The sequence below is a fragment of the Athene noctua genome, chromosome 1 (assembly GCF_965140245.1).
Source record: "Athene noctua chromosome 1, bAthNoc1.hap1.1, whole genome shotgun sequence".
Lineage (NCBI taxonomy): Eukaryota > Metazoa > Chordata > Aves > Strigiformes > Strigidae > Athene > Athene noctua.
The window spans coordinates 98,918,849-98,944,691 of record NC_134037.1 but is presented as its reverse complement, the minus strand read 5'-3'; the positions used below and the strand labels follow the sequence as shown (position 1 = coordinate 98,944,691).

Sequence of the window (25,843 nt, the reverse complement as noted above, 5' to 3'; positions counted from 1 at the left end):
ATGTAATTGTTTACATTTGCACAGCAATATCATAAGGCAAGAAAGAACTAGAAAGGAAGAAAGAACTTATTTTCCCATTTAGACTTTAGAAAAAATGAAACTGTGTGAATGTATAATCACTTTCAGACTTTGGTCAGGGTGCTTGAAAATCTAGTCCAGCCCATATTAAAAGTATGATGCGGTATTTAACTGTTGTACGACAACGAACTGAAGCCATCCTGTTCTATTTTCTGAAAGAGTGCCCATTTAACAGTACAGTTCTCCTGATAATCCTGTGGAGGGGCTTTATTTGTGGCTCAGTAAAACTCAGATGACTGCTGGGGGATTGTCTTTGCATCTGAAGAAATTTTCATACGCAGAGGTCAGATTATTAACATCAGGTTTGAGGTTTTGCCTCAGTGGGTGAGTTCTTAGTTTTACAAAAATAGTCCTGTGCATTTCAGTTGATTAAACAATGCACCTCCATGTGTTCAATCATTATATTCAATATTATATTCAGAAGCGGAGTTCCCAAATGTTGCAGTGTTTTGTAAATGTTAGTGTGAGAATCACATAGAATACATGCTGAACAGAAGGAAAAAAGGAAGTTCTCATTAGCTGCACATAAAGTAAGTAAAATTTAAATGGGTGGTGGTGGTGTGTATTTTGTTTTTTAAACTACAGCAATTTGAGTTTCAGTGTCTGATTTACTTTGGTGTTAGAACAGCTTGAGAATGAAGTAAATTTGTATTTACTTTCAAATGCTTTAAAAGGTTCCTGAAGGGAAAATACAGTTACAATTTATAAAAAATTCTAAGGGTTTTTTTATAATTCATTTGTTATGCATTCCATAAGAACAGCAGATTTTGCTGATATCCTTGATGGCAGATGTTTGTTTTAGAGTCCTCAGTTTTCACATTTTCATAGTTTTTGGAGTGAATAGAAATACATAGTTATAATACTGAATGCACTTCAAGACTGGTGCAACTTCAGTACTTCAGGCAAGGTAATATTATAGCACTTGATGTATGCAATGAAATCACTGATGAACTCATTTTATAATAATGTTTATGAGGATAGGATTGGTTAAACCCCATAACTGGAACAATTTGTACATCTGCCATCTTGTCTTTGGGCAAGATTCTTCTGTGTGTCAACAGGCTTCTCTGGAAAATAGGAGTACATCTGCCTATTGTGCTGCAAGGCTAATATTAATAAGTGAAAGTTTTCTTTGAAAGAGTTTATTAAAGACTGGAAAAGGAATTGAGATTTAGATTTATATCTTGTTTTCAGTCAACTAAATACCATCATTGAAAGAACAGAAAGTATACTCTCTGTGATGTGATGAACCTCCAGTTATACAATTTATCCCTGTTTCAGGGTTTTTTTTGTGGTTCTTTATGGATTCATTATTGTTAATCTCTTTTGCTGGCTGTAGTTGTATTGTAATCAGGGGTCTTTTTTCAAAACTCTTTGTCGGGACATTTTATTGAGTATAGTACCTTTGTGTATAAATGCAGGAGTTATTACTTCTTAGTTATGCTTTCCAATTTGAGAGTGGCCACTTGAGCAAAACAAACAGATTCTTCTCCCAATGTGCAGGGGTGTAGTGGATTTCATAACTGATCTTAAACTGGCAAACCCAAGACAAATCAAAAGCTGAAGATTGTACTAATGACTTTCAGAATTTAAAGATTAAAAATATTTAATTATCATTTGTTGGTTTTTGGTTTTGTTTTTTTAAACAAGGCTGTCATCTCTGGTCTGTATTATTAAGGAGCATAAATTAGGCATGCTCAGGGAGAGTCAGACATCTAATATGTATAAGATACATTTTACTTCTTCATTTAGTCTTTGTGAGATATAATTAATATCACAAACAACATTTCTTGTTTTGTTAAGATACTGCTTTGGAGGGCTTGTTCATTTCAGAAGAACGTATGCTAAATAATAACTAGAAGTTATTTAGCTGCTCCTAGGTAGATTAAGCATTTTCCTTATCTGCACTTGAGTGTTTGACTAAGTTATGTAAGGAAATCATAGCTTGTTCTTCAAGTATTTTTCCTATTTTTTTGAGTGGGAGAAGGGGAGGGAGACCTCACATACTAGTAGTATCTTGTTTGATGTCTTCTCTGAAGGACTGTGCGCTCACAGACTTTCCTCCTCGGATATCCAAGCCATTTGGTGTAGTAGAATGTGATTCAGCTTTTCATGTTTCTGTTTCCTTGCAGCACTACAGTCCTCATTATTTACAGATTTCTAACTCTATATTGCTCCAGAAAGGCTGACTTTGGGTATGAGCTATCAAAAAGCACGGGGCTATGTTTCTATATTCGTTTCAGGCTTATCACCCATTTCCTGGGCCTCAGCATCAGTCTGTGGAACTCTTGTCACCAACTGAAAAGATGACTTGAGTTGTGGGGAACATTGTTTCCTTACAAACTGAAAATGGTGTCTCAATGAAAGATTTGAAGTAGGAAATACAAACATCTTTCTTCTGTGTCAATTTAGCTACACATAACAAACTATGGAAGGTATTGGAAAGTGTTTTGTTTCATTGCTACTGCTTTTGAAGCAAGACTTTAAGAATCCTGTATAATTTGCAAATAACCTTGTGAAAAGCTGATGCGGTTAATACTGTCCGATACATTCTACAGTAGTGTCTCTACAGTGTTAATATTTTTTTCTAGGGAACAAGACTCTCGATTCCTAATTTAATATATAGTAAGAGTAGTGGAAGCAGTTTCCCTTTACTGTGTGTATGGCAGACATACAGGCTATAAAAGTTGAGTTTGAGAACTTGCATCTTTTTTTATTTCTTTGCCCAAACTCTTTTAACCATATAAAATATCAAAATATAATTATTTTGTTACGAAATTATTTTTTCGAGTTACGAATACCATATGCTGCTCTAGTCACAGCTATCCTCTCTCAGGGCTGAATTTACATAATAGTTTGTGTGTTTCCTTCTGGCAATACTGCTACTGCTAACATTACCAGCATTGAAGAACTGCCTAAAAGACTTTAAAAGTGATTAGGATTTGCTATAGCACAGGTGAAACTGAAAATTGTTGCAGCATTTCTGGTCTTAGAAACTTTGGATATCATCAGGCATGCAGAATTTCTTTTGTGTTTGTAATGAGGCCATCCCAGTTCCACTGGAACAATTTTACATCAATAAGAGATTTGGAAGACTACATGGAAAGAATCCAACCTTCCAGTTGCATACATACACTAGAAAGACTAAGAAAAGAATCTGCTGTTAAACATCTGGAATCTGTTTCTTCACTTTGCTGGTATTGATGTTGAGTTTTCTTTTTATTCATTCTTTTCATCTCTGTTCCTGAGAGAAGTACGATTGGGGTTTTTAATTAGAAAATTGAAGTTTCTGTTAAGGATTACTCAGAATAAAATAACGGTGTTGTTAAATTCAGTAGGATCTAAATTTTATTACTGGTTTCCTATTTTTACAGCATCCAACTAAATATTTTCCTCCTTTTTCCTTCTAGTCTTTCTTCCTCAAGTAACAGTTGAGTACTGACTTCATAGGTTGGTATACATTAATCACAGATAAGCTGAAAATGAATTATGTTGTTAAAGATTAGATAATTCCAGTTTGAAATTATTCTCTTAGTGTTCTTAATATCAATATCCTTTTTGGAAATTACTGTTATTTTTGTGTAGCTATGTAATCAATAATATTTCAGAAGGTTGTTTTCTAAGAAACCGGCACAAAACCTCAGTAATTGTGAAGAAAGAGATTTTAAATTTTTTTATTTAAGACATCAGCTTGCTTTCTTTTTTCATTTGGTTAGTGCCTATTCTTGGTAGCTCATTCTAGAGAACCCAATGGAAAAGTTGCGGCAATTAAGCAAATGGTCTCTTGAGGCAAATATCTCTCCACAGAAAGCAATGTGGAAGGAAGGCTTTTTCTCTTTTTGTTCCTTAACCTCCCTGGGGTGTAGCCACCTATCTCCTTTAGGTTCATGTGAAAATCCTGCCTGGTATCTGTCTGTGTAGGCACTAAAGCTTTAATCGCTCCCATGGTGCTTTGTACGGGGTTTGACTATGCACAGCTCTCGGCACCAGTGCACAGGAGTAGTGTCTTCTCTTGCTCTGAATGCAAACCCAAACAAAGCTTGGTTTATGCCTTGTTACAATGGGAGGAAGAAAGCAGACGGCCATTAATTGCATTGTTTGAATTTGGAGCTAAAAATCAAAGTCAGACGTCTTTTTCTCCTTGTTACTGTAAGGTTGGATTGAATTCATTATCTTGCTGACTGGCCTGTAACTGCCTTCCCTCGCTTCCTGCTGAGCTGCTTATCCCGGCCTGAAGTGCGTTGCTTCCCCTTCCACTTCCTGCCAGCTTTGTCTCCAGAAGCGCAGACAGGCCAAATTCTGAGGTCCCTCCACCAGCACAACTAATTCTTACTTGGATATCATATTTGGAGCTGTAATTTCCTGTAAAGCCTTCCTTGCTGAGATCTTTAAAGCTTGCTCTAGTCAGGATAAGTAAAAGCAGTTACATAGATGATAGAATCAGTTGAACAGCAGAGTGGATTTTTCTCTTTGATTTGTCTTGGAAAGACTACTGAAATATGTAATTGTTGTGGGGCAAAGTCACTATTTCAGTGTGGCAGAGAAACAGTGGCTGTCTATTATTTAGAGCTCATTCTTAGCAGGAAAAAAAAAAATCATTGCAAATTGTAATACTTGTTTGGAAGTATTAGAAGTTTTAGGGGTAAATCAGCCTGCCTTTAGATAGCAATAATGAGGCATGGAGCTGCCAATCCAAAACACCACTTCTTGTACATTTTTGCATTTGAGAAGATAAACAGAATTCATAGGAAAACCAGAATAAATAGGAGATACTGTTGTTAAAAGACCCTTCAGATTACAAAACCAAAATTAATCTTACCATCAAAAAGATAAAAAAATTAAAATAAACTGTTTCCATCAGTCAAAAGAACATCTATATTTGTATTTTTGTATTTAAAGAAATAATTTATAACTGAAAAGTGACTTGTGAATGCCTGGAAAATCTTAGTGTTTGATATGTTGCATCAGAAAACCAAGGAGTTCCATCATGGTTTTATTAAATACATTAATAATGATGATTATAAGAGTATTAATATATTTATTTATTTATATTTATTTCGTTTGTATCCTTTTTATGTTCCAATGACCAAGTTACTTACAGTTTTAGTTCTAGATTATCATTGTGCCTGTCTGAAATCTTCCTAGGGATAATACATTATATCACTTAACTGAAAGATGCTAGAGTACACAAAATAGCCTGTTACTGATTTTGTTGGCTTTGTCTTGTGCTACCTGTTGCACTGTGTTGTGGTTTCACCTAAATATCAGTGCTCATCTTGGATCTTCATTTTGTACCTAGTTTCCCCAACCACATTCATCTTCATCTGAATGAAGAAAACCTAAGCAACTTACGTCTGTCATGTTTCCATCACAGTTGGTGGCAAACCTCCAAAAAGAGCACTTTATTTGATGTTGTTAAGTCTGAGATAGATACATCTAAGTATTTAAATCCCTTGCCGAAGAACGGCAGTTTTGTAAGACTGGGTTATTTGCTTTTACTTCCTGTTTCTGCTGATGGCCATGAGGTAATTTTTATATTCCATGTGGCAAAAGCACAGAAATAGCTTTTTAAAAACTAACTAAAAAGTCAAAAGGGAAAACAGATGATGTTTAAGAGTTTCTGCAAGTAAGGAGTATGAAAAGCTTGCTAAAATTTAAGCAGCAACTGACTATGCAGCAAAATATAATGTAGGAGTTTTCAGTGTTTCATCGACATCTCTTATCTGCGGTATGAAAAAAGTTGCAGGGCAGTAGTATTTTTATATAAAATATTATATAAACCCTAATCTTGATACTGTGGTCTTATTCCTTCTGCTGGGATAATTGATGTCCTTTATGTGGAAAACAGCGGAGATTTCCTTTGTATGGTAATAATCGCATTTACGTGGTATTTCTTATCATCACAGGACACTTTTATATGTTGCATAAGCTTTACAATATTTTTATAAGATGCATTTTTACATGGAGAAACAGAGATGCTGCCACACTGGGAGGGTTATAGGTTAGCGGGTTGGTGAGTGAATACAGGATTCAGGAAGGTGCCTCAACAAAAAAGTATTCATGACTTTGGACAAATCATCTAATTTACCCCACATCTCAAATCTCTGTGTGTGAACACTGTTATTAAATAGGACTGCCAGGGATAAAATACATGGAAGACTGAAACAAGCAGATAGGGCTGCAAACAAACTGGAGCACGTTGGAGATGAGATTAATTCTGATGATGCCCAAGGTACCAGCCTAAACTCAGACAGTCGGGCATTGTGAGGAAAAAAGCTATATAAAATGAATAGGTACTTGTATGTTTGATGCTATGTGATGGCAGCCTTTTAAATCCTTTTTGTTAATAAGAAAGCATTTTTCTGATTCTAGAGGAAAATGTCACTAGAAATGTTAATATTTCTGGGTGTTGGGTTTTTTTCTAAACAGCAGTACCTTAGAGCATCCAGCTATTAGCAAGTGCTTTCCTTTTTGCTTTAGGCCATCTAACTATGGAAGATTACAAGGCAGCATTGCTTTCTGGGAGCTGGGCACTGCAGCTTGAGTTGAGCTCCCTAAAGGAGGGCTAACAGCTATATGCTCCCTATTGTATTTTCAAATCAAAACTTCTGAATAGTCTGAAAATAAAATGCGATAACTTTAAAATATGGATTTCTGAATTGCATACATAGATGAAGGAAATGCATCAAATTGTTCTGTCAGGTTAGAAGAAAAGTGATTGGTGCAGATTCTGGTTTGCTCTACTTCCCTAACCTGTCAGCTGCTGATGAAGGCTAAGACAAAGATCTGGCGTGCAGGTTTTCTCCCATAGGATCAGCACTAGGCAGTCTTTTTAGTGTTTCCATTAACACTTTGTCGCTTCAGAGATGTGTTAGAACCCAGAGTATGCTTCACCTGTGACCTCCTGGAGAAGAAAATCAAGTTTGGGATATAAAGTCATGCAGTAATATTGACATGAAAGTGATTCATTTTAAAACTATTGAATTAAGACTGAGTCTCTTCTCAGGATCCAACGCTGTGATCCTTACTGACACAGGGCAAGTGGGGATTGCTAATGTGCTGGTTGCACATGTGCAGGTCTTTTATCCTATGTCTCACCTGCATGACACAAAGAGAAGAAGCAGCAGGTTAATGAAAGGATGCTAATTAGTGCAGTATTTTAATAAAATGTTCCACATTGCTGATTTAGTGTAGAGTGTCAAAGTAGCTCCCTCTTGCTGAGTTTTTTATCCTTATGCCAGTCACTGTAGCGTAAGATACAGACAGTGCCATTGCCACACTGTGTTACTTGAAAACTCTTGGAAGAAGAGAGCAGCTGATTGTGAAAATAGCTGAAACATCCTTTCAAGCTGCAGAAGGTCATATTTGAAATAGGCAGCATGTATGCTTTAAGGAGGTACAAGGACGATTCTATGGGTCCTTCCTGGACTACTGCTTAACTCTTTTTGTGAGAGAACTTCAGATGATTAGGATTCATCCATGACACATTGTTAGAATATAAAATATATTTATAAGAAAAGCAACACAGACATTGCTTTAAATGATGGAAGAATTACTTTTAAGGGAAGGTCCTTGGAGGGGTTTGTTTTGCTCTTGTTATTCAGAATTCATACACCGTTAATGTTTAGTTCAAAGTATTTCAACACAGTGCTTTCACCTGAACAAAGTTGCATTTGTTAATAGTACAGAGAATGGATTTTGATTTGTAATTGATTAACTGTCTTAATGTGTTTGCATCAATTGAAAAATGCACTTAGCACAAGCAAAAGCACAATATTGCTCCAAGTAATTTTCCAGCCCTTTGTGTTTCAGTGGCTGGATGGCATTTAAGGTAACTGTGCAATGTAACAGATGCTGATTTCATCCTATATTGCTGTCATGGTAATGACTAATAGTGCTGATAAAAGGCAGTTGAGCATTTGCCTAGGGCATGGAAAACTGACCCTCTGGGGTGAACTGTACCATGATGTCAATGTTGTTTGCAATGCATGGATTCCATCACGGCTCTGCGTTTGTCCCATCTTTAAATAGTCCTTGCTTTATGCAGAAGTCCTCTATTCTGATTTACAGTAAAAATCTTATATCTGTGGTGGTTTGCTGTGTTAAATTATAATCAGTACTATAGACAAAAGCAAATCTGAAAGTTTTAAAAGGAATCTCATTCTGCTTTTAATATTGAGGGAATACTTGGGTGGCCTATGTGAAATCAGTTAGTGGTCTAGCTCTAATTCTTCATGGATACATCAAAAACAAACAAAAAAAATCCCCATCCTTATAAACAACACCCTTGCTGATACATTCAACATGGAACGAGAACTGAGCTGTGGAGGAATGAAATCCTCTCTGACCTTTAGATACAATTTCTGGAACACTGTCCATACTGGTAGAGAAAACTGTGTACTGTTCACGATGTCATTTTGTTACTGGACTTCAGAACCAATGCATGGATACAGTTTAAGAAGGGGAGCTCCATCCACTGTTTGCTCATTTCTGAGCAGTTAGAAGAAATTAGACATAGAAAGTTGTATTTGGATACTTATTCAACTCCTTGAAAAGTAATTTCACTGTGTCTTACCTTTAGGCATGCAATATACTTACAAGATTTCTTGCCTTAGCCCTTACTAATTCGCTAACAATTTGTAATCTTACTTGATTTGTGATTCTGTGTATGAGGTTGTATTTTTGCAGTTCAGAGTGCTGCTCTTTGTCAGTTGAAAGGAAAAGGAGCGAATGTAGCACGGAACTCCACTCACTAATCCAGATACTGGTTGATAGGAGCAGACTAAATAAATTAGCTTCTTGGTGAGATACTTGAAAACTCTCATACACAACACCATTAAATTTTAACCAACTACATATAATTATAAATGGAGAAGGTATATTATCTGTGATTGTTTGTTACTGTTATCTGGAGATAAACCTGTCACTGTCTTCCAATATGGAACGTATAAGGAACAACAATTATACACAACTGTGATTGTTTTTATTTTGCTTATATCTGTCTGTAATGACTTTGAAAAAAAATATGTAAGAAAAAATAGACTTTTATTATTACTGTTAAGTTACTGCTTAAATTAACTTGGATGTGAATAAGACAGCATATAATTTATAAATCTTGAGCCCCTAGATGCTATGTGAAATTTGCTAATTTGCCAAGTACTCAGAAGTGGTATATTAGGGCTGCATCAGTGTTGTAGCCACCTATTTTATGACTTGTTAAATAAACTTTATATGTACAGAAGGGTGTTAATAAAGTGGATAAATGGCTATATTATACCAGCATTTCTTAGCAGGATTCCATGGGCATGAGGGTCTTTAGAAGTTGTAACTCATTTCTCTAATTCCAAATGGTAATATTAATAATTTTATCTGCCTCTGGAATTTTAAAGTCGTTTATGTTATTTGGTTTACATGTGGATCTCTCTAGGTGTGCTTATAGTTAATTTTTTTCAGTATGACTTTTGTTTGTTGAGAAATGGTATTGCATAAGCAAACACGATACTACATATACTTAGATTTGGCATAATTTTCCAGAAAAGGCAGAAATTATAGATAGTAGAATTGTTAGATTGTATAAAATAGACTGAAGACGGAAAGGTGGCAAAGAAAGCATGACTTTTCTAATGTGGAATAGTCTGGGTCTTGTATGTATGAAGTTTCAGAAACTGCAGAATAATGGGAGTAAAACTGTTTTGCACCTACATCCAGAGGCTGTTATTCTGCAGTCCCCATCTAAACCTGTTGAGGTGACTAGAAATGCATCAGGTGGCCTGATTTCAGTGTCTCCAACATTTCATGTTATTGGTGCTGCTGTTTTGAGAGGCACCTCTCTGGACAACTGTACCCTAACAGCTTGTGCAGTGTTAGTGGAGAACACTAAGTATTCACCCAAACCTTTGTATCTATCATTGTAAGAATGTTTCACAGTTTGTGTTTGTGGAAGGTGAGGATTCTCTGTGCTGCAGTAGTTTCCTGGTGCTGTATGCCCCTCTCATGTTTGGCTGAGAGCCTTTCTGTCTCATCCCTTCATATGCAGTAACACTGTAGTGCTCAGCTAATTGCTAAGCCTGATAACCCAATGGAGTTTCTTGTTGGAGGATGTTTTACTTTAAACAAACCATTCATGTTTCTGCTTCTGTTGCTTCCCAGTATTCTGCAAACCAGGAATCAGGAATGGGAGGTGCCCTAGCAGAGGAGTCATCCAGCTGAAAGGCTGCACGCTTCCTCCTCGCTCTCAACAAAACCACTTTTATAAGCCCAGTGCAAGAAGTTCTAGTGTAGTTGGACTGACACCTTTTACCCATGCATCTTCAGCAAGGATCACTGTGATGAAACTTAATAAAACTAATTAGCAGCATGTTGCAGTGTTTTATGTGTTGCCTGAAGAAATTGTCAATGGCAGTGAAATTCAGCAGTAGTCAAAGTGGAAACGTAACAGTGTATTTCTATGGAGCACTTAATAGCAAATGCAGATCCTTTAAATGATTACTTTTAAGTTGGCTTTCTCATTTGTATCTGTTTTCGGTTTCAGAAATGTGTGATTTTGTTAGGCTTATGTTAAATTTCCTACAGGAGCTGTAGATAAAACAATACTTTCTTGTCTCAATTATTTCCCTGCAGAACTCTCTTCCGTATGGAATAAACTACAGAAGGGAATAGAAATGCTGAGAAAATCAGATCCAGGTGATGAAACTAAGTGCATTTATTTCAAATTATCATCCAAAGATGAGATTCAGGAGAGACAGTATGAGGGAAGGGGACATCTGCAGGTGCACCTGGAGGAAACACTTGGATCCTGTGTGTTGCTCTCTGTTCTTACTGGGCTATTATTATTGGTCACTGAAAGGCAACATGCCAAAACTGGACAGGAAATATTTTTTTTTCTTTCTATAAGAGTTTTCTGGCAAAAATATATCTTGCATAGAAACTTCTGAAAGTAATGCAGAGTTTTGTCAAAAATTTTATTTCCCCTCCCAACCATTTTTCCAAAAGGGTTTTTGTCAATCTCAATAAATAAATGAACAAATAAATTAGTGATCATACCTAAGCCTCTGTAAGTAATATGGGACTTTTAAAACTGTATTTCTTGTAAATAGTCTTTCCATTCAGCTTTGCTTTCAACAAGATGAGTTTAGAACAGCAACTTCCTGGTGTTTTTTTGCTCTTCTAAATATAGGAACTCATAAAGGAGATCTGAAACACTTTATGCTCAGGTACATACTATTCAAAACCACTATGATGACAATTTGTTAAAATTTGACAGATGGATTGATAAAGAAATGTTCCATGGAAAGTCCAGTTGTTTGGGCTTGTTGCCTCTCATGATTTTTAGAATATTTTTCCTCCATGCCCCAGCATACACTCTCCCTGGAAACAACTTCAAAGCTTTCTGTGTCCTCTCCTTCATAACGAAGATGATACTATTCCTTCTGGGAACCTGTTGGCTTATTTCAAATGTGACAGAGCAGAAGTGTCAAAGACAATTATGTTCTTACAAGCTCAGTGAAAAAAAAAAAAGAAAAAAAAGAAAAAAAGGCTTGCTGGGGAAGGGAGGACCTTCGTGGAGGTTTCAGAAGTGCTTAGAGAGAGTTCATCTCAAACTGGTAGGAAAGCAGACTTGGGTAATTCCAGAGTTTATGGAAAGCACTTTTCTCAGTCATAGGTATCTCCATTTATTTCACCTGCTGTTTTTTAGCGCTTTTTTTTCCCCTTTAGAGGAGCTGTTGAGAAAATGCTTATTACTTTGACCACAAGTCTGTCAAAACAAATGTAATTTAAATGCACAACAGGCTATTTGTAACAGTCCCCTTCTGTTCACCATGTAGCTGTTGATTCATCACTTTGCTGTTGGGGATGGATCTGGTGATTAGACAGTTTGTTCTCTTGCCTGTGGCCTGAAGCTAAGCTTGTGCCCCTGTTAGCACTCTTGTAAGCTGAGGGGCTTAATAGTCTGAGAGTTTACCATGCTTCACTGAACTGAGAACACATATTTCAGTGTAAGAGTCCAGTCTTTGACACTGAATTATTCACCACCCCCATCTTGAAGACCTCACATGAACTCAATAAATTATCCTAAGACACAAACATCTGATCTGTACTTTTGATTCCTAGCAGAAGATGATTGAAAGCTTTAGGAAGCAGATCTGTTGCTAGGGCTTTGACCTGTCCATTTTATGGAAAAAACCATCTGCAGGGAACAAAACCAGCCTGTTCTTCTATGGAGCATCCATCCAGCAAGACCATCAAATCTGTTCTTTAAACCTTCATCCTTGAGGGGGTTTTGGATCATTCCCTGTTGAAGTTTAGCTGAATTCTGATCCTTTTTTTTGTAATAGTATTTGTTACTTTGCTACATGCATATTATGATAACACCAAAAAAAAATTGACACAGGATGAAGTTTCTATGATACCTTTACAGATTAGGATTAACAGTACTATCAAAAATAAATTTAATCAACTATCTGAATGTATACTGAAAAGCATCCATGCAAAATACATTTCTTTCAATCAGATGTGCTGATGTCATAGTTGTGCTGATTGCACAGTGCAACCTTATCTGAATTTATGTGACTTACAGTAATATTTTTATTAGATTTTACTTTTTCTTATAAACAGCTCCTTTATTGAAAGGACCAAATGATTTTGATGTCCAGAAGATGTTATACTAAAGGTAACAGGATAAATTTATATTATGTCATGCAGTTATAAGTTCTATTTTTTTAATTGTTATATTTGGACTGCAAATAGTACTTTGTAATAACAGTATCTGGTTTTAGATGGATGAAAGATCTTGGCCATGTAGGTAACTTTTCAAAGTCTGTTGTTTCCATTGGAAAAGTTTTCGCAGATCCTGTTTGGTTTTACGCTGGCCCTCAGAGCTCAGTTTTGACCTTGCCAGCTTATTGCTGTGATGCTTTTATAGGCAGGGTTTTAGAGCTGAACCTGTATAACTTGATCTTACAGGTGTTCAGCACCTCTGCAAGGGACTAAACTCAGAATTCATGTTGCAGGCTGTTCAGGTTTTCTGAGACAAGACTTCACTTTTCTTCAGTCAACTTTATTACTTATGTTGATACGTGGCTTCCCAGAGGGAGGAAAAAAATAAGAGTTATAGGTTAGTCAGTGATTGCCTAATCGTTAAATGGAACTACCACAACAGCGGTCATCATAAACAGTTTTTACTGTAACTTGAAGTATACTGTAAATTCTCTTGATTCCTATTGATACCATTTGTAAAGTGTGTATATCTGTCTTGGTTTTATTCTGCTGGTTTTCATGGAACATCTCGAAGAGATGTCAGAGAGGCTGATAGCCTTCTGGCAGGTGCAAAATCAGATCAGGCAACTTCATTCATGTAGCTATCGTTTTTTGCAGCATTTAACATTGCAGCTTCCCAAACATTCAAAGCCTTCCTGCCTAAGGGTATGGTAGCATCAGAAGCAAACACAGAGTAGGTTTATATTTAGAAAACAAGGCAACTATTTAGATTTTTAGCACATATTTATGATGTAAATGAAGTGCCTTGAATTCAAATGTTAGAAAGGATTTTAGGAGGGATAATCGATAAATAGGCCCACTTAACTACTTTGGGGGGAAAATGACTAATAATTAGGACTTTGAAAAACTGAAGTAAGGAACTTAATTTAAAAACAAAGAAATGAACTCTACTTGCTTTTTTGTGTGTAGTGAAGTTAAATTTTTGAGGGTACAGTCTGAATCCTTTAAGAGCGAGTAGCACCTTACCTTCAGCTGACTGCTCTCTTCCAAGGCTGCCCTGTTTAGGAGGCAGTGCATAGTTATGCTAGGTAGTCACGGTCTGCTGTTTCCTTCCTTGGATTGGCTTCAAGAGCAAGGTCCCATCTTCTCCCTGTCTATAGCTGCTAATTTGTTCATTCCTCTGTGATCCCTTCTTCAGCACGTGCTGAAGATTTACCTACAAACCCTCCATATACTTTTAGCGGATTCCTTATAACTGCTTGTGATACCAGGGACTAAGCCATGTTAAGGATATTGGAATTCAATCCTTTCTATACATCAGTGTTCTTGTATATAAGTATGAATATTGACTATAATGCAATAAATGGCAAACACATCTATATTAGTTACATTTGGGAAATTAATTTTTGCAGTTCTGTAGACCAGTGGTGCCAGTTTGTACATGTAAATGCTCTCACTTCAAATGTGCATCTAAATACTAAGTGAAGGTTTAGAGTTTTGAAATCATATCATTTTGGTTCATTGTGCTTGCTTCCTAATTAGTTCTACCTTTGAAATTTTTGAATGTTAAGTTTTTGCTGACAGAGTTGCTAATTGACAGATATTTCAGCTGTGAAACTGTGACAGTATGTGCTTTGAATTTTTAATTTTGTTCCCTGTCTGGAGAAAAATGTTGTCCTTTTAGATCATACTGCTCCAAAAATAGAAAATTCTACATGAAGATAAAATTTGGGCTTTTACGCCATGCCCAAATGTGAATGGCATACCTATGAATTACTGTAATTAGGAAATCACTTTTTTGGATCCATGTTTTAAGGTTATCCAGCATAATGTGGATTTACCTTTGTTGTGAGGAATTAAAATAATACAGGCTTTATGGCAAACTATATTTTGGTTTGTAGCATTTTTAAGTGTGTTTCAGCTAATTCTGAAGCAACTAGCTATAGCACTGCATAAAATAGGCCAAATATGGCTCTAATCTTGCGCCATCTTTAATTAGGAAGAATCTCAGATGTAAAAATCAAGGCTGAGTAAAAGATGCCTATATTTTGCTTTAATTTTCCTTCTAAAGATGAGAATGCTACATGGGTCATGTTTTAGACCAAGAAGATTAACTGTACATGCACTTGCTAAGGTGCTCAGGTAGAATAATCTATTGCTTCTACTTTCTGACTATGGCTGACAATTTTTCTTGTCTTACAATTTGAATTGATCTCAGATTGTTAAAAATGTTTCACCTCTTCAAGATACTCAAATTTTCAGTTACGTGTGTGTAGGGGAAAATACATCTCTAAGCTGTTAGAAATACAGGAAGCTTATATTTGGGTTAGATTAATTTTCAGTAAAGAAGATTAAAGCAATGTAATCAAAAGCTGTTCTGCTTTAATACACTCGTAGTGGACAAGTCCAAAACCAGCATGCAGTTATATTCTAAAACTCTTTAACCATATGTTAACATTAAAGAACAGAATAAAGTGCTAATCTTGTGTGTAAATATGTATATATGTAATATTTACGATATATTTAGATTATTTTGGGAGCTTTCAAATTATATTTCAACGTTAAATCCAAATTTGAATGATAACAGTACTTTTTGACAGAGAATTTTATTCCAGAGTGCATTTCAACGTTAAATCCAAATTTGAATGATAACATTACTTTTTGACAGAGAATTTTATATCAGAGTGCAGAAGAGACCTAACCTGACAATGATTGTAACTTTGACACATACAGTAATTGATCCACAAAAAAATTATTTGAAGGGCGGGGAAGGGAATGACCCTGAAAAAGTATGTGCACTAGTTTTTTTTCCATCTTGATTTAATCAAAAGTAGTTAGCAGAAAACTTCCCAATAATAACTTCATAGTTAACTGTAATGCAACAACTGCAGTTGTACCAATAATATTTTACTAAATTATTCTTGAATTCAGATGATAGTTTGTAAGTTAGAGAGGGTTTTTTTTAAGAATCCAAGTGGTGAATGTACTCACCTCCCTTCTAGGTCATTTATTCTTGTGGGTTATTTAATTAGTTTAACATGGTATTCCTAATTTCTGCTCTAGAATTTGTCTAACTTTTGTTTTCACTCTTCCAATTTCTTAACATATGTAAAGAAGAGTTGTTGTTTTGTGTGGTTTTGTTTTGGGTTTTTTATGCAAATTCTTATTGAATCTCATTCTAGAAAAAGTTAGATTTTGAGAAGATGAATTCACACTATAGTTGTACTGTTTTGTTCTATCTTTACAAAGAAGAATGCTTCTCACTGTTAATGTTGGATGTATGAAACAGTAAAAGATTTGCTATTAGAAACTTTTGCAAATTGCATTTATTTTGTACCTTGGTGTTGATAAATGGAACATATTTTGTTTGCAGAATCACCATGACATTGAAAGATGTTATATAACTGCCATGATTTTGGTTAGCAGGAACTCAATATTATGTAAATATCAGAATAACCCAGCTGACTGCAGCAGGAGGTTACAGTACAATCAGATTGATTTTCCGTAATAAATGTTAATAAAGATCAGTTAATATTAACTACTTCTTTCTGCTATGTGATAACAAGGGCTCCTGTTAAGTTGGAGATAATGTGACAGAGCTTTTAGTGTTGTATGACATCTCATACAGGCATGGCAAAAGTCCATCCTATGAGAGTATCCTCAGTTAAAGATGCTGTGGTGTGTTTTGTCCTCCTCTGCTTGCTCCTGTGTAGGTACCAATATCTCAGAACATTTTGAGCAAGCATCTAGATAAGTTACAAAAGAAGAATTGCTTCAGAGGTCACAATGACTTTGCATAATGAGTCCATTAGAAGCAGTAATCAATATCAAGCTCTTGGATCTTATGAATATTAATGAAGCAATTGTATCGGGGAGGTAGATTGGGAATTGAGATGCATTTTGATATAATGGCCTAGGTAGAGTATGGGTCCAATAACCACCTTACAACATTTTGGAAGATTCTAAGTTGTTATTAATAATTGAAAAGCCATTATGGCATTTGCAGGGGAAAAAAATTGTACAAGGCTTGCGTTGCATTCTGCCCACACATTGCTTCTACAGACACTTGTGTCACTGAATCATTTGAAATATTGTAAAACCAGTGAATCACAAGGTGAGGAATTATGTTACCTTTTCAATAGAAAGTAATATCAAATGTTAAACAAGAAAATGAGAAGCTAGGCAATGGGTCACTTCTCACCTACTGCAGTAGCACCCTGAACCTGAGAAAGCTGGGATAGTTGTCTGGCATCCTGCATACTCACTGATTTTAACTGCTGATCTCTGAATTGTTTTTCTGTTTGGTTTTTTTTTGTTTGTCTGTCTGGGGTTTTTGTTGGGTTTTGGGTGGGGTTTTTTTGACCTTACAATTCCCTCTTTTCTGTAGAGGAAAAAGAACCAGGAAGGTTTTATGAGTTGTCATGAGCATTGAGCTGATTTGTGCATGTGCACACAGTTGTATGCCTCTTCGGGCCTGCATTCAATGCAGTGGCTGCATCCCTCTGAGCCCTATAAGCATCATAGGAACTTCTGAAAATCTCTGCTAATAGCTGAAATGTAAGAGCTGGCTGTAATACATTACATTGTTGTTACAGAGTTTACAAGCACTGGTAGTTGTATTATAAAGTCATCTAATCTCTGTCTTGGTTATCAGTCAGTAGAAAGGGGTAAACAAAAATTTCTTACCTTGCAGAGGTTGACCTGAACATACGTCAATAAATAACTGCCAAACGTATCGAGACTGAGGTCAGTTCAGACCTTGTCCTGAGCATGGGACAAATTAGTCAGATGAAAGAGGGCAAGGTGAAAGATGAAGAAAATGTAAAGAGAAAAAGTTGCTGTTTATAAAGTAAGAGAAGAATCCCTGACAGAAGCATGAAATTTTAAGTGTGAATTCAGTAGAAGAGCTCTGGCCTGTGAAAAGAGAGTTCACAATTTTAATTTCATGCTGTTTTGCCTGTGTAAGCAACAAACAGGGTGTTGAAGCCCCAGCTTTTTTCATTTGGCAGTGGAAATGAACATCTCTGAATTGAAAGTCTAGGTCAAGGTTACTGTGCAGAGGGTTTGCAAGAAACTTGGTTCTACTAGCAACAACCAGCTCACTCAAGTCATAGTACAAAACCCTGAGACTTGATTCTTATTCTGGTATTTACTTAAGAAAACCAGTATGCAGAGCAATTAGGTTTTTTTACATAAAACATGAAGGGGGGGACTTCAGGATTGCATCTTTTACTTGGGAGAACCACACAGCTTCCAGATGGGGTGGAAATGTATGTGATTAATACACACAGCATGCGCATAAAGGGCAAAATACAGTTAGAGTGACAAAATTTACATTGACAGAGGATATTTCAAAAAATAGATTTCCAGGTAGTAATAAGTACATTTAGCTGCAATTGTTCTCCAGTGACTAAAATAAATACCTAAAAATAAGTGTTGTCTATAAATAATTATTTGGCTTAATGCCAAATTTCTCTGCTGTTTATGGAAAAACAGAGGGGAAAAAAAAAGGCAGTTGCTGTGACTAGTTTTCCAGTATATGACCTATTTTGACCATTACTCTAGCACTGATGAAATGAGACCAGTGTGGCTGAAAATTGTCAGCCACAAGTCCCATGCCAGCAGAGAACTGTGCTAGGGACGTTCAGAGGAAACTAGGCATATCAATTTTGAGTTAGAAGTTTGAAATTACAAATGAATAATGTTACATAACTTTTTTTTTTTTTTTAATAACATTGCTAGAATGTGTGACTGACTAGACTTGGTTAAGTCTTCTCTTTTGTATTTGTTTTGGATATAGTAGACAGTGGTATTATTGTTGTTGTTACTGTTATTATTAGGGTGTATGATGGCTCTTTTCTAGAAGATTTCTGAAGGGCTTTTCTGCTTCTTCCAAACACTGCAGAGATGCTACAAATGTCACCAAATATGCAAGCTTACATTCGCCGTCTTGTAGGGTCCTCCTACTGAAGTTGGTGTCCAACTGGACACTGACAGTGTCTCACACTTGTCACAGAGTTATGGACTAACAGTGGTCCACCATTATTACTTGCTGTTTCACTACCTGTCCTCCTTAGAACATGTCTTTATTTCCACTTGGTATCAAACAGAAATCCCTACATCACATTTCAGTACCACTTAGGACAGTTTCATTAGTGATGCCAAAACTCAATGGCATGAGACGCTTGTAACTGTATTTACTTTTAAAAAATACTATACACCTTTTTCTATCTGGAATTACTCTGCTTCTCTGTAACACCATTAGGATGTTTTGCGCTCTAGTGTTGCCTTTATGATTTTGATTTATAATCATATTTGTATAGTTTGAGGCTAGACCTTGTAAATTCATTCCGTGACTTGAATTTTCCTGGTTTGATTACCAGGATTATGGAGATACAAACATACAGGTGCTAGAATATTTTTCAAACATTTTTTTTTGCACAGTTGGCAGACAATGGACCACTAAATTAACATCACTGCACTATGTCATGCTTAGTATATGTTAGTTCTTACATGCATGTACATTTTCAGCTTCTCTTTAATAATCAGGTAGAAACTGCTTCTATATCTTGCAAGTAGTTTAATAAAGTATGTATTTGTTTTGCTATATTTCTATGAATTCCTGCATCTAAATTTTAGAAAATGGCTTCTCCATCTTACAAACTTGCTTCCATTCTGCCTTTGCTTTGATAAAGTACTTTTTCATACAATGCTGAGAAGTCAAACTGAGTTAAAAATGCTTTTATGAGCAAGTCATTCTGCCTTCTCAGAATCTTACTATGGTTTTATTAACAATTGTTTTAAATGGTACAGGATCCATTCAAATGCTGAATTCTAGCCTTGATTAGTCCCAAACAGTGAACCATGAACTTATGGCTCTAAAAGTATTTATTCCTCAGCTGTTTTTTCTGCAATTAGTACGAACTTGCTCCAGAACATTAGAGCTTTCTGTGCTCTCCAGCATGATAACTGTTGGGCAAATAATTTCTATACTGCATTTCTGATAGCTGTGGCTTTGTGTTAAATAGAAATTTCTACTGTAGGTTCAACCCTCTTAATCCCAGTTGTTGTTTGAATTGTTTCAGTTGAAAGTGCTCCAGAGATTCCCTATCGCTCTTCCAGAAGCACCCTACCTGGAGTTCAGGGAGTGCATCTTTGTCACATAAAGTCTTTGAAAAAATGCCATCTTCCCTATCATGCTGTGAATGGATTGGTTCATCTGTTTGTGACGTTAGACCTTTCATGTGGATTTTCATCTTTACAGTCACCAAACAGCTCCCTTCAGTTTGTGACCTGGAATACAATTAATTGTATCTACTTTAATGCCATTTCTGAGTGTGCATGTGTGATTTCACTGCTTTGCTCAGACTTGTATTTTGTATTTTGACTTTTTTTCACCTTACTCCATGGAAAGGCAGGGTTCCTTTTGCAGACGGGAGTACTGGTTCTCAGAAGATAAATTTCAGACCCGTGTTGGCCTCTCTATGAAGTTTTCCTTTACACTACTGTCTTTGTTGTGTTGTGGTGGGGTTTTGTTGTTTGGTTTTTCCCAGACTTATTTTTTAAGTAATTTTTAGGCATTCCCTAGAGAGACAGTGTGCCAGGTGACATAGTAATTAGGCTTTTCATTTTACTGAAATGCCTACAGGTTGCACACACAGTTTCTGACCCATTTTGTTTAATGTCACATGTATGAACATGGGCATTATAGCAGCCTTCAAAATCTGTGGATTTTTATCTTTTCTCAATCTCTGCAGCTATCAAGTATCATATTAAGATCATTGTAATGGTCTGTTATTTTCCATCTTCCGAGTCTGCTTTTTAAACTTTTAAGGAAACTTTATAATCTTAATTTTTTGTTAATCTCAATCTTTTTTTAACCTGAATGGAAAAAATATGGGAGCCCTCTGGTGGCTGTTCCAACATCTGCAGATGTCCCTGTAAATAATAGTATAATAAAAGATGAAGTTGGTTACCAATCTGCTGTTGAAGTGAGAAAAATCCAAAGTTCATGCGTATTCTCATACAGAGATGGTTTAAACCCTGTTGGTCACACTTCTGGTAACAATTTCCATTACTTCTTGAATTACTATTAGTTTTCAAAAATAAATAAAAATTCTGAAACCCTTTCACGCATGTATCGCTTGTTTGCAACATGATTTGCATGAATCACTGGTTTGTAGGTGCATATGGCAAGGTCTTGGGGAAAAGGTACACATTTCATGTGAATTATGAACTCCCTCCACTTGAGGTCATTCTGGCTTTTTAGGAGGATATAACCACAACCACAGCCCAAGTCCTGGCCTTTGATGGTAGAGAGCAGTACATAATACAACCCTCCATAGATTCATTTATTATTTTATCTTCCTATAAGGCCCCAGCCCATGCTCTGAGGGCTCTTCTGTTTAAGGATTTCAGAAAAATCAAGGCAAAGAAAGAAGACCTGTATGTAACATAAAAATAAAAGGAGTCAGCTTGATTATTGTTTCAGATGCCTGGAAAGGCTAACAATTTTGAGAAATTAGAAGGATATTTATGATATAGACAGGACTATTATGCTCTCTTTCTCCTTTGGGTTCTCTTGGAATCAAAATGTAACTACATGGTTTCACTAGCTGGAGAAAAAGAAATCAAATGCCTCTGGAACTGATTATATAAAAGCAAAAGAGCTCTTCCCATCTTTAAATGTAAGGGATGGTTTTGGAGAAAAAATGAATTTAATTTTTTTTTACAAAGTTTTAAAATAAATTAATATCTTTCCATCCTGGTTTTCAGTGTGTTTCAGTGGCAAATGGGGGAAAAAAGGGAAGAAACAAAATGGCAATATAAACATTGAATGAAATAAATGTCAAGATTGCAGAACAAAAATCAATCTACTTTTATACCATTTTTTGGAAAAAAGTTACCTTTATTTTTTACCTATTTTGGTCTTGTTTAGTATGATCACTCAAATTCTTTTTCAACATAGTTTCATTTTTATTGTCTTTAAAGAATGGAATTTTGTGCATGTTTAAATTACAAATCTTTTTGGCCTTCCTATAAAGTATCTTAAAACCTCAGTATTTCCCCACATTAGATAGATTCCCTCTACAGATGGTGAACTACATCACTACAGCAATGTTGTATGGCCTGTCTGAAATCATACTGGAAAGGATGAGGAGGTTGAATCCTCTTCTGTTCCAAGTCCTGGTGCCTTCTCTTATTTACAACCTTGTTCAACCTGGTCAATCCCTATAAATCACATAAGAGTTGTCTACTGGCTGAAAGGAAAAGGAGGAGAGATTAAAACCCTATGAAATACTCTAGTGTGCATATTGAAAAACAGTTCACATTGACTCTTTATGAGGGTTGTATTACTCCACACAGCCAAAGCCTCAGGGTGCCTTGGCTTCTACTCTTTCTTAATGTGTAAAAAAAGCACTTTTTCTGAAATAAGATCATCTGCTGTGGGAGATGCTGTGGAACAGCTGTTCCAGCTTGCTTCTCTATGTAGACAAGCACCTACATTGTACTTGCCATCCTTTGTGGACCACTACAAAGCTATTTTTCTTAGAAAGTTGGCAACTAAACATTTGGAAAAATTTAGACTAATTTTGCCAATTCAAAACATTTCTGATGACTGTACTATTCATAACTAGCATAAGAGGATGAGAATTTTAATGCTATAGTAAGGTAGAGCACCTCACAAAATTTAGGAATTTTATTGTATACCAATGCAATAAAATAACCTGTTCTGTTTCTCCTTAGTGTTCAGCGTTGCTGTCCCAGCTCCAACTAAATATAACAGAGTATTTGGAAAAAAAAAAAAAAAAGGCAGTTGAATAATATGCATAGTATTCAAGTTGAAAATGCAATGAGCAGACAAATCCAATCATACTACTTATGACTTATGCATGGTGGCTGGCACTGTTATTACATTAGTCTAATAGAGCTGACTGCTGAATGTCATGAATTTCTGGGAATGTAAAATGTGGACTTCCTATGCGTGATTTAAATTGGCATAGTAATGATATATAATTCCACACAAAAAATCCCAAATGTTTCTTCATATCATTTAAATTACATCGTACTGCTAGAAATTAGTTTCTTCTCTCCTCTGCCTTTCTCTGCTCCTCCTGAGTGTGCTGTGGTGGTGAATAATGTGTTGAGAAAAAACAAAAAGCAAGAAACACTGGTCAGAAGATGACTAGAAAGCCCATGGTGAAACTAGAAACATTGAAGTGAAATTCAGTTCTGTGGTTAACAATAATAGAAGTTAGAGCAAAATTCCAGAAACTGAAGGGAAAAAGGGTAGGTGATGAAAAATTAGTGTAGTTGAGGTTGGTTTTGTTTTGTCTTTTGATTTACACAGAAGTAACATGGGAGGCATTTTTCCTTAGAATGGTCAGGAATTTGAAGTTCTTGAGTGAAAAATAGCATTATGCGAGAACTTTGCAGAAATATAGTCTTTATATAATAATCAAGTTTTCAGAGGTCAAATATGCAGAATAGTTGAATGAGTAAATAGAGCACAATTCATTTCGACTCTTGTAGCATAGGTTTTTGAGGCCTTTCAAATAGTTGCAAAGAAAACATTCCAAACATAAAAAGAGCTTCAGAGGTGTTTAAATTATTTCCTGCATCTACAAGAGAGCCTGAAACAATAGCTATGAGGTGTGAATTATTTCCTTCATTTCAGATAAATGTTTGAATTAATTTACTTGTATGGCCCTACGTTGCTAAATCATAGTTCAGGTAACTGATTTATGGACTATGTCTGCTTGGACTTGTTTGCAAATCCATAGGACTTTCATTTCCACCTTTAAATTTCTATCTGACCTTCAATTCCTAAAACTTCATCATCCCGTTTTACTGGTAAGTGAAACTTTGTTTCATGGGAGGTGTGAGCTTTGGCTTTTTTCTAGCTTTAGGAAGTCCTTATGTATTGTAAGCATGGTGAATGTTTTTACTCATCTTTCTAGAGCAGATGAAGTGATTTGGGAAGGATCTTGTCCTGCCTTTTGCTTAGTGTTCTGCCGTGTGTCTGGGCAGGGAAAGTAGCAAAATAGCCTGCTAGTATTTGATAGCCAGAGTGAGGCCATCAGCATGGATTAGCACACCAGGCTTTCACCCATGCGAGGTGGTTATCTGGTACCATTGCAGTGCATAATGAGCAAACATGAAATGATACTAAGAAAGGGATGAAGCAGCAATGCTTAGAAGTATTAAAAATATTGTTAAACAAGTAAGTTTGTAATATGTTTTCTTTCTCTTGGTATTTTTATTCGTCTAACTGGCTGTTGCACTTGCGGAATAACCCTGAAACAGGGATAGCAAAGTGTTTGATGGACTTCTATACATGGGAAGATTATTACTAGTTATCATAGTAAAATAATGATTGAAGAGGATAGCAGGGGCATGTGTAATGGCCATGTATGGGAACATATTTCTGTAAATGTTTCCTGAGAAAAGTTTGAGAGGGTTCCAGTAAAACCGAGAAGCAACCACTTTTAAAACTATTCATAGGAAGTCATAGCCAACATGACTGATAATTAGCAAAATATTTGGTCACAGGGAAAATATTGTTACATCCATAAATTGCATACAACCCCCCTGTTTTTAAAGTATAAAATGAGTTGGAAGTTATTCCAAGTTAATTTATACTGTGTCTGTAACTTGCTGCAGTAGCTTTTGCCTGGACTGCTTTGCAGACTAGATGAGTATGCCTGTTACGGGAGCAGCTTCACCTGGGATTCCTTCTATTTCCTGTAAATTATTATCCAATAAAATAATATGAAGGCTCCCATTGCTTCCAAAAGGCATCAGATTAGGCTCTTAACATATAGTTTGGTTTTCAGAAGATGATATTCAGATGTGCTGAAGTGCCAAGTGCTCTGGCTTTCAGGAGCACTTAATAACCTCAGCCATTTTTGAAAGTCCAAGCCTGAGGTCTTGGAGGAGTAACACAAAATCCACGAGGCTCCTCCTCTTACTGTGTTCACTGTAATGCACCGGGAAAACAAAAAGTAGATGCAAAGTATCAGGGAGCTTTCTTTTTCCATGCCTGTAGGAATTACTGTATTCCTGCTGATTAGAGGTCCTCTAGGCACTGGATTTCCTCTTGAATGTACCATTAAAACTATGATGGTTCTGAAGAGCTGGTAATTTCTGTCGTTCAGCTGCAGACACATTTTGAGGAGACAGTCCAGTAAAGAGTGAATTATTTATCTTGGTAAACAATACTCCTTGCTTTATATTACATATTCAGCATTTATATTCACAACTAATAGATCTTTTCAAATCTGTTTTACTATGGGCAACTTCAGGAGAAAACTTCTTCTGTGCCCTGTTACTTGTTCTTTATAATTTTAAATGAGTGGTGGGAGGAATGAAAATTGATTTGAGATTCACTTGAACCCATGATCAAAATTTTTATTGAAGGTGAATGAGGTGGTTCTCTGTTGTTTGTTACAGTTCTCAAAATCAGTCTAACTGTTTTTTATATGGTTGCTCTGGAGCAAAAATTAAAAATACCTTATTTTTAATTTTATGGTTTTTCATTCCAGATTCATTAAAATTACAGGAAACTGTACTTATGCATACTAACTTGCATATATATATATATATATATATATAAAATATTAGGTTAAATTTTCCAAAGTGGTATTTTTTGCTTTTGTTGTAACCTCACCAAACCAGCATCAATTCGTGCATTGCTGTTAAGGAACCATAGGGGAGGAGACTTGGCTTCAGAATCACTGAAGGGTATGAATTTCTTTCTTTCTGCTCTCTCAGTTACAGAGTAATAAATCTCTTCTGAGAATCAAACAGCTCTGTAGTGGACCAGAATAGTTGTTTAAACAAAAGTCCTATGCTCTTTACATCCTACAAATTGGAGAAAACAGACTAAACCAAAGTACATTAAAATTAAACCATGCTTTTTCAGACAGTGAGGTTACACTATCCTTATTCTTGCTCTACCTGCTGGTAAAATTTATGGAGTTGCAATTTAGTTCGTCAGCATTCTCACTGGATTAGAATTAATTTTAACTTGGTATTTGGATTGCTG

At 35.9% G+C, this 25,843-nt stretch overlaps 1 protein-coding gene across 2 annotated transcripts in view; it reads left to right on the top strand.

The window, feature by feature from the left end:
- Positions 1-25,843, top strand: part of PRKCE (protein kinase C epsilon) — a 300,873-nt gene that overhangs the window by 114,370 nt on the left and 160,660 nt on the right. Inside the window, exon 3 of one of the 2 annotated variants that reach the window (XM_074897081.1) lies at positions 11,691-11,733. The exons of the other annotated variant lie outside the window; for it this stretch is intronic. Within the exon in view, the coding sequence (XP_074753182.1) occupies positions 11,691-11,733 (43 nt within the window). The remainder of the gene's footprint in view (positions 1-11,690; positions 11,734-25,843) is intronic. 2 annotated transcript variants of the gene reach the window in all.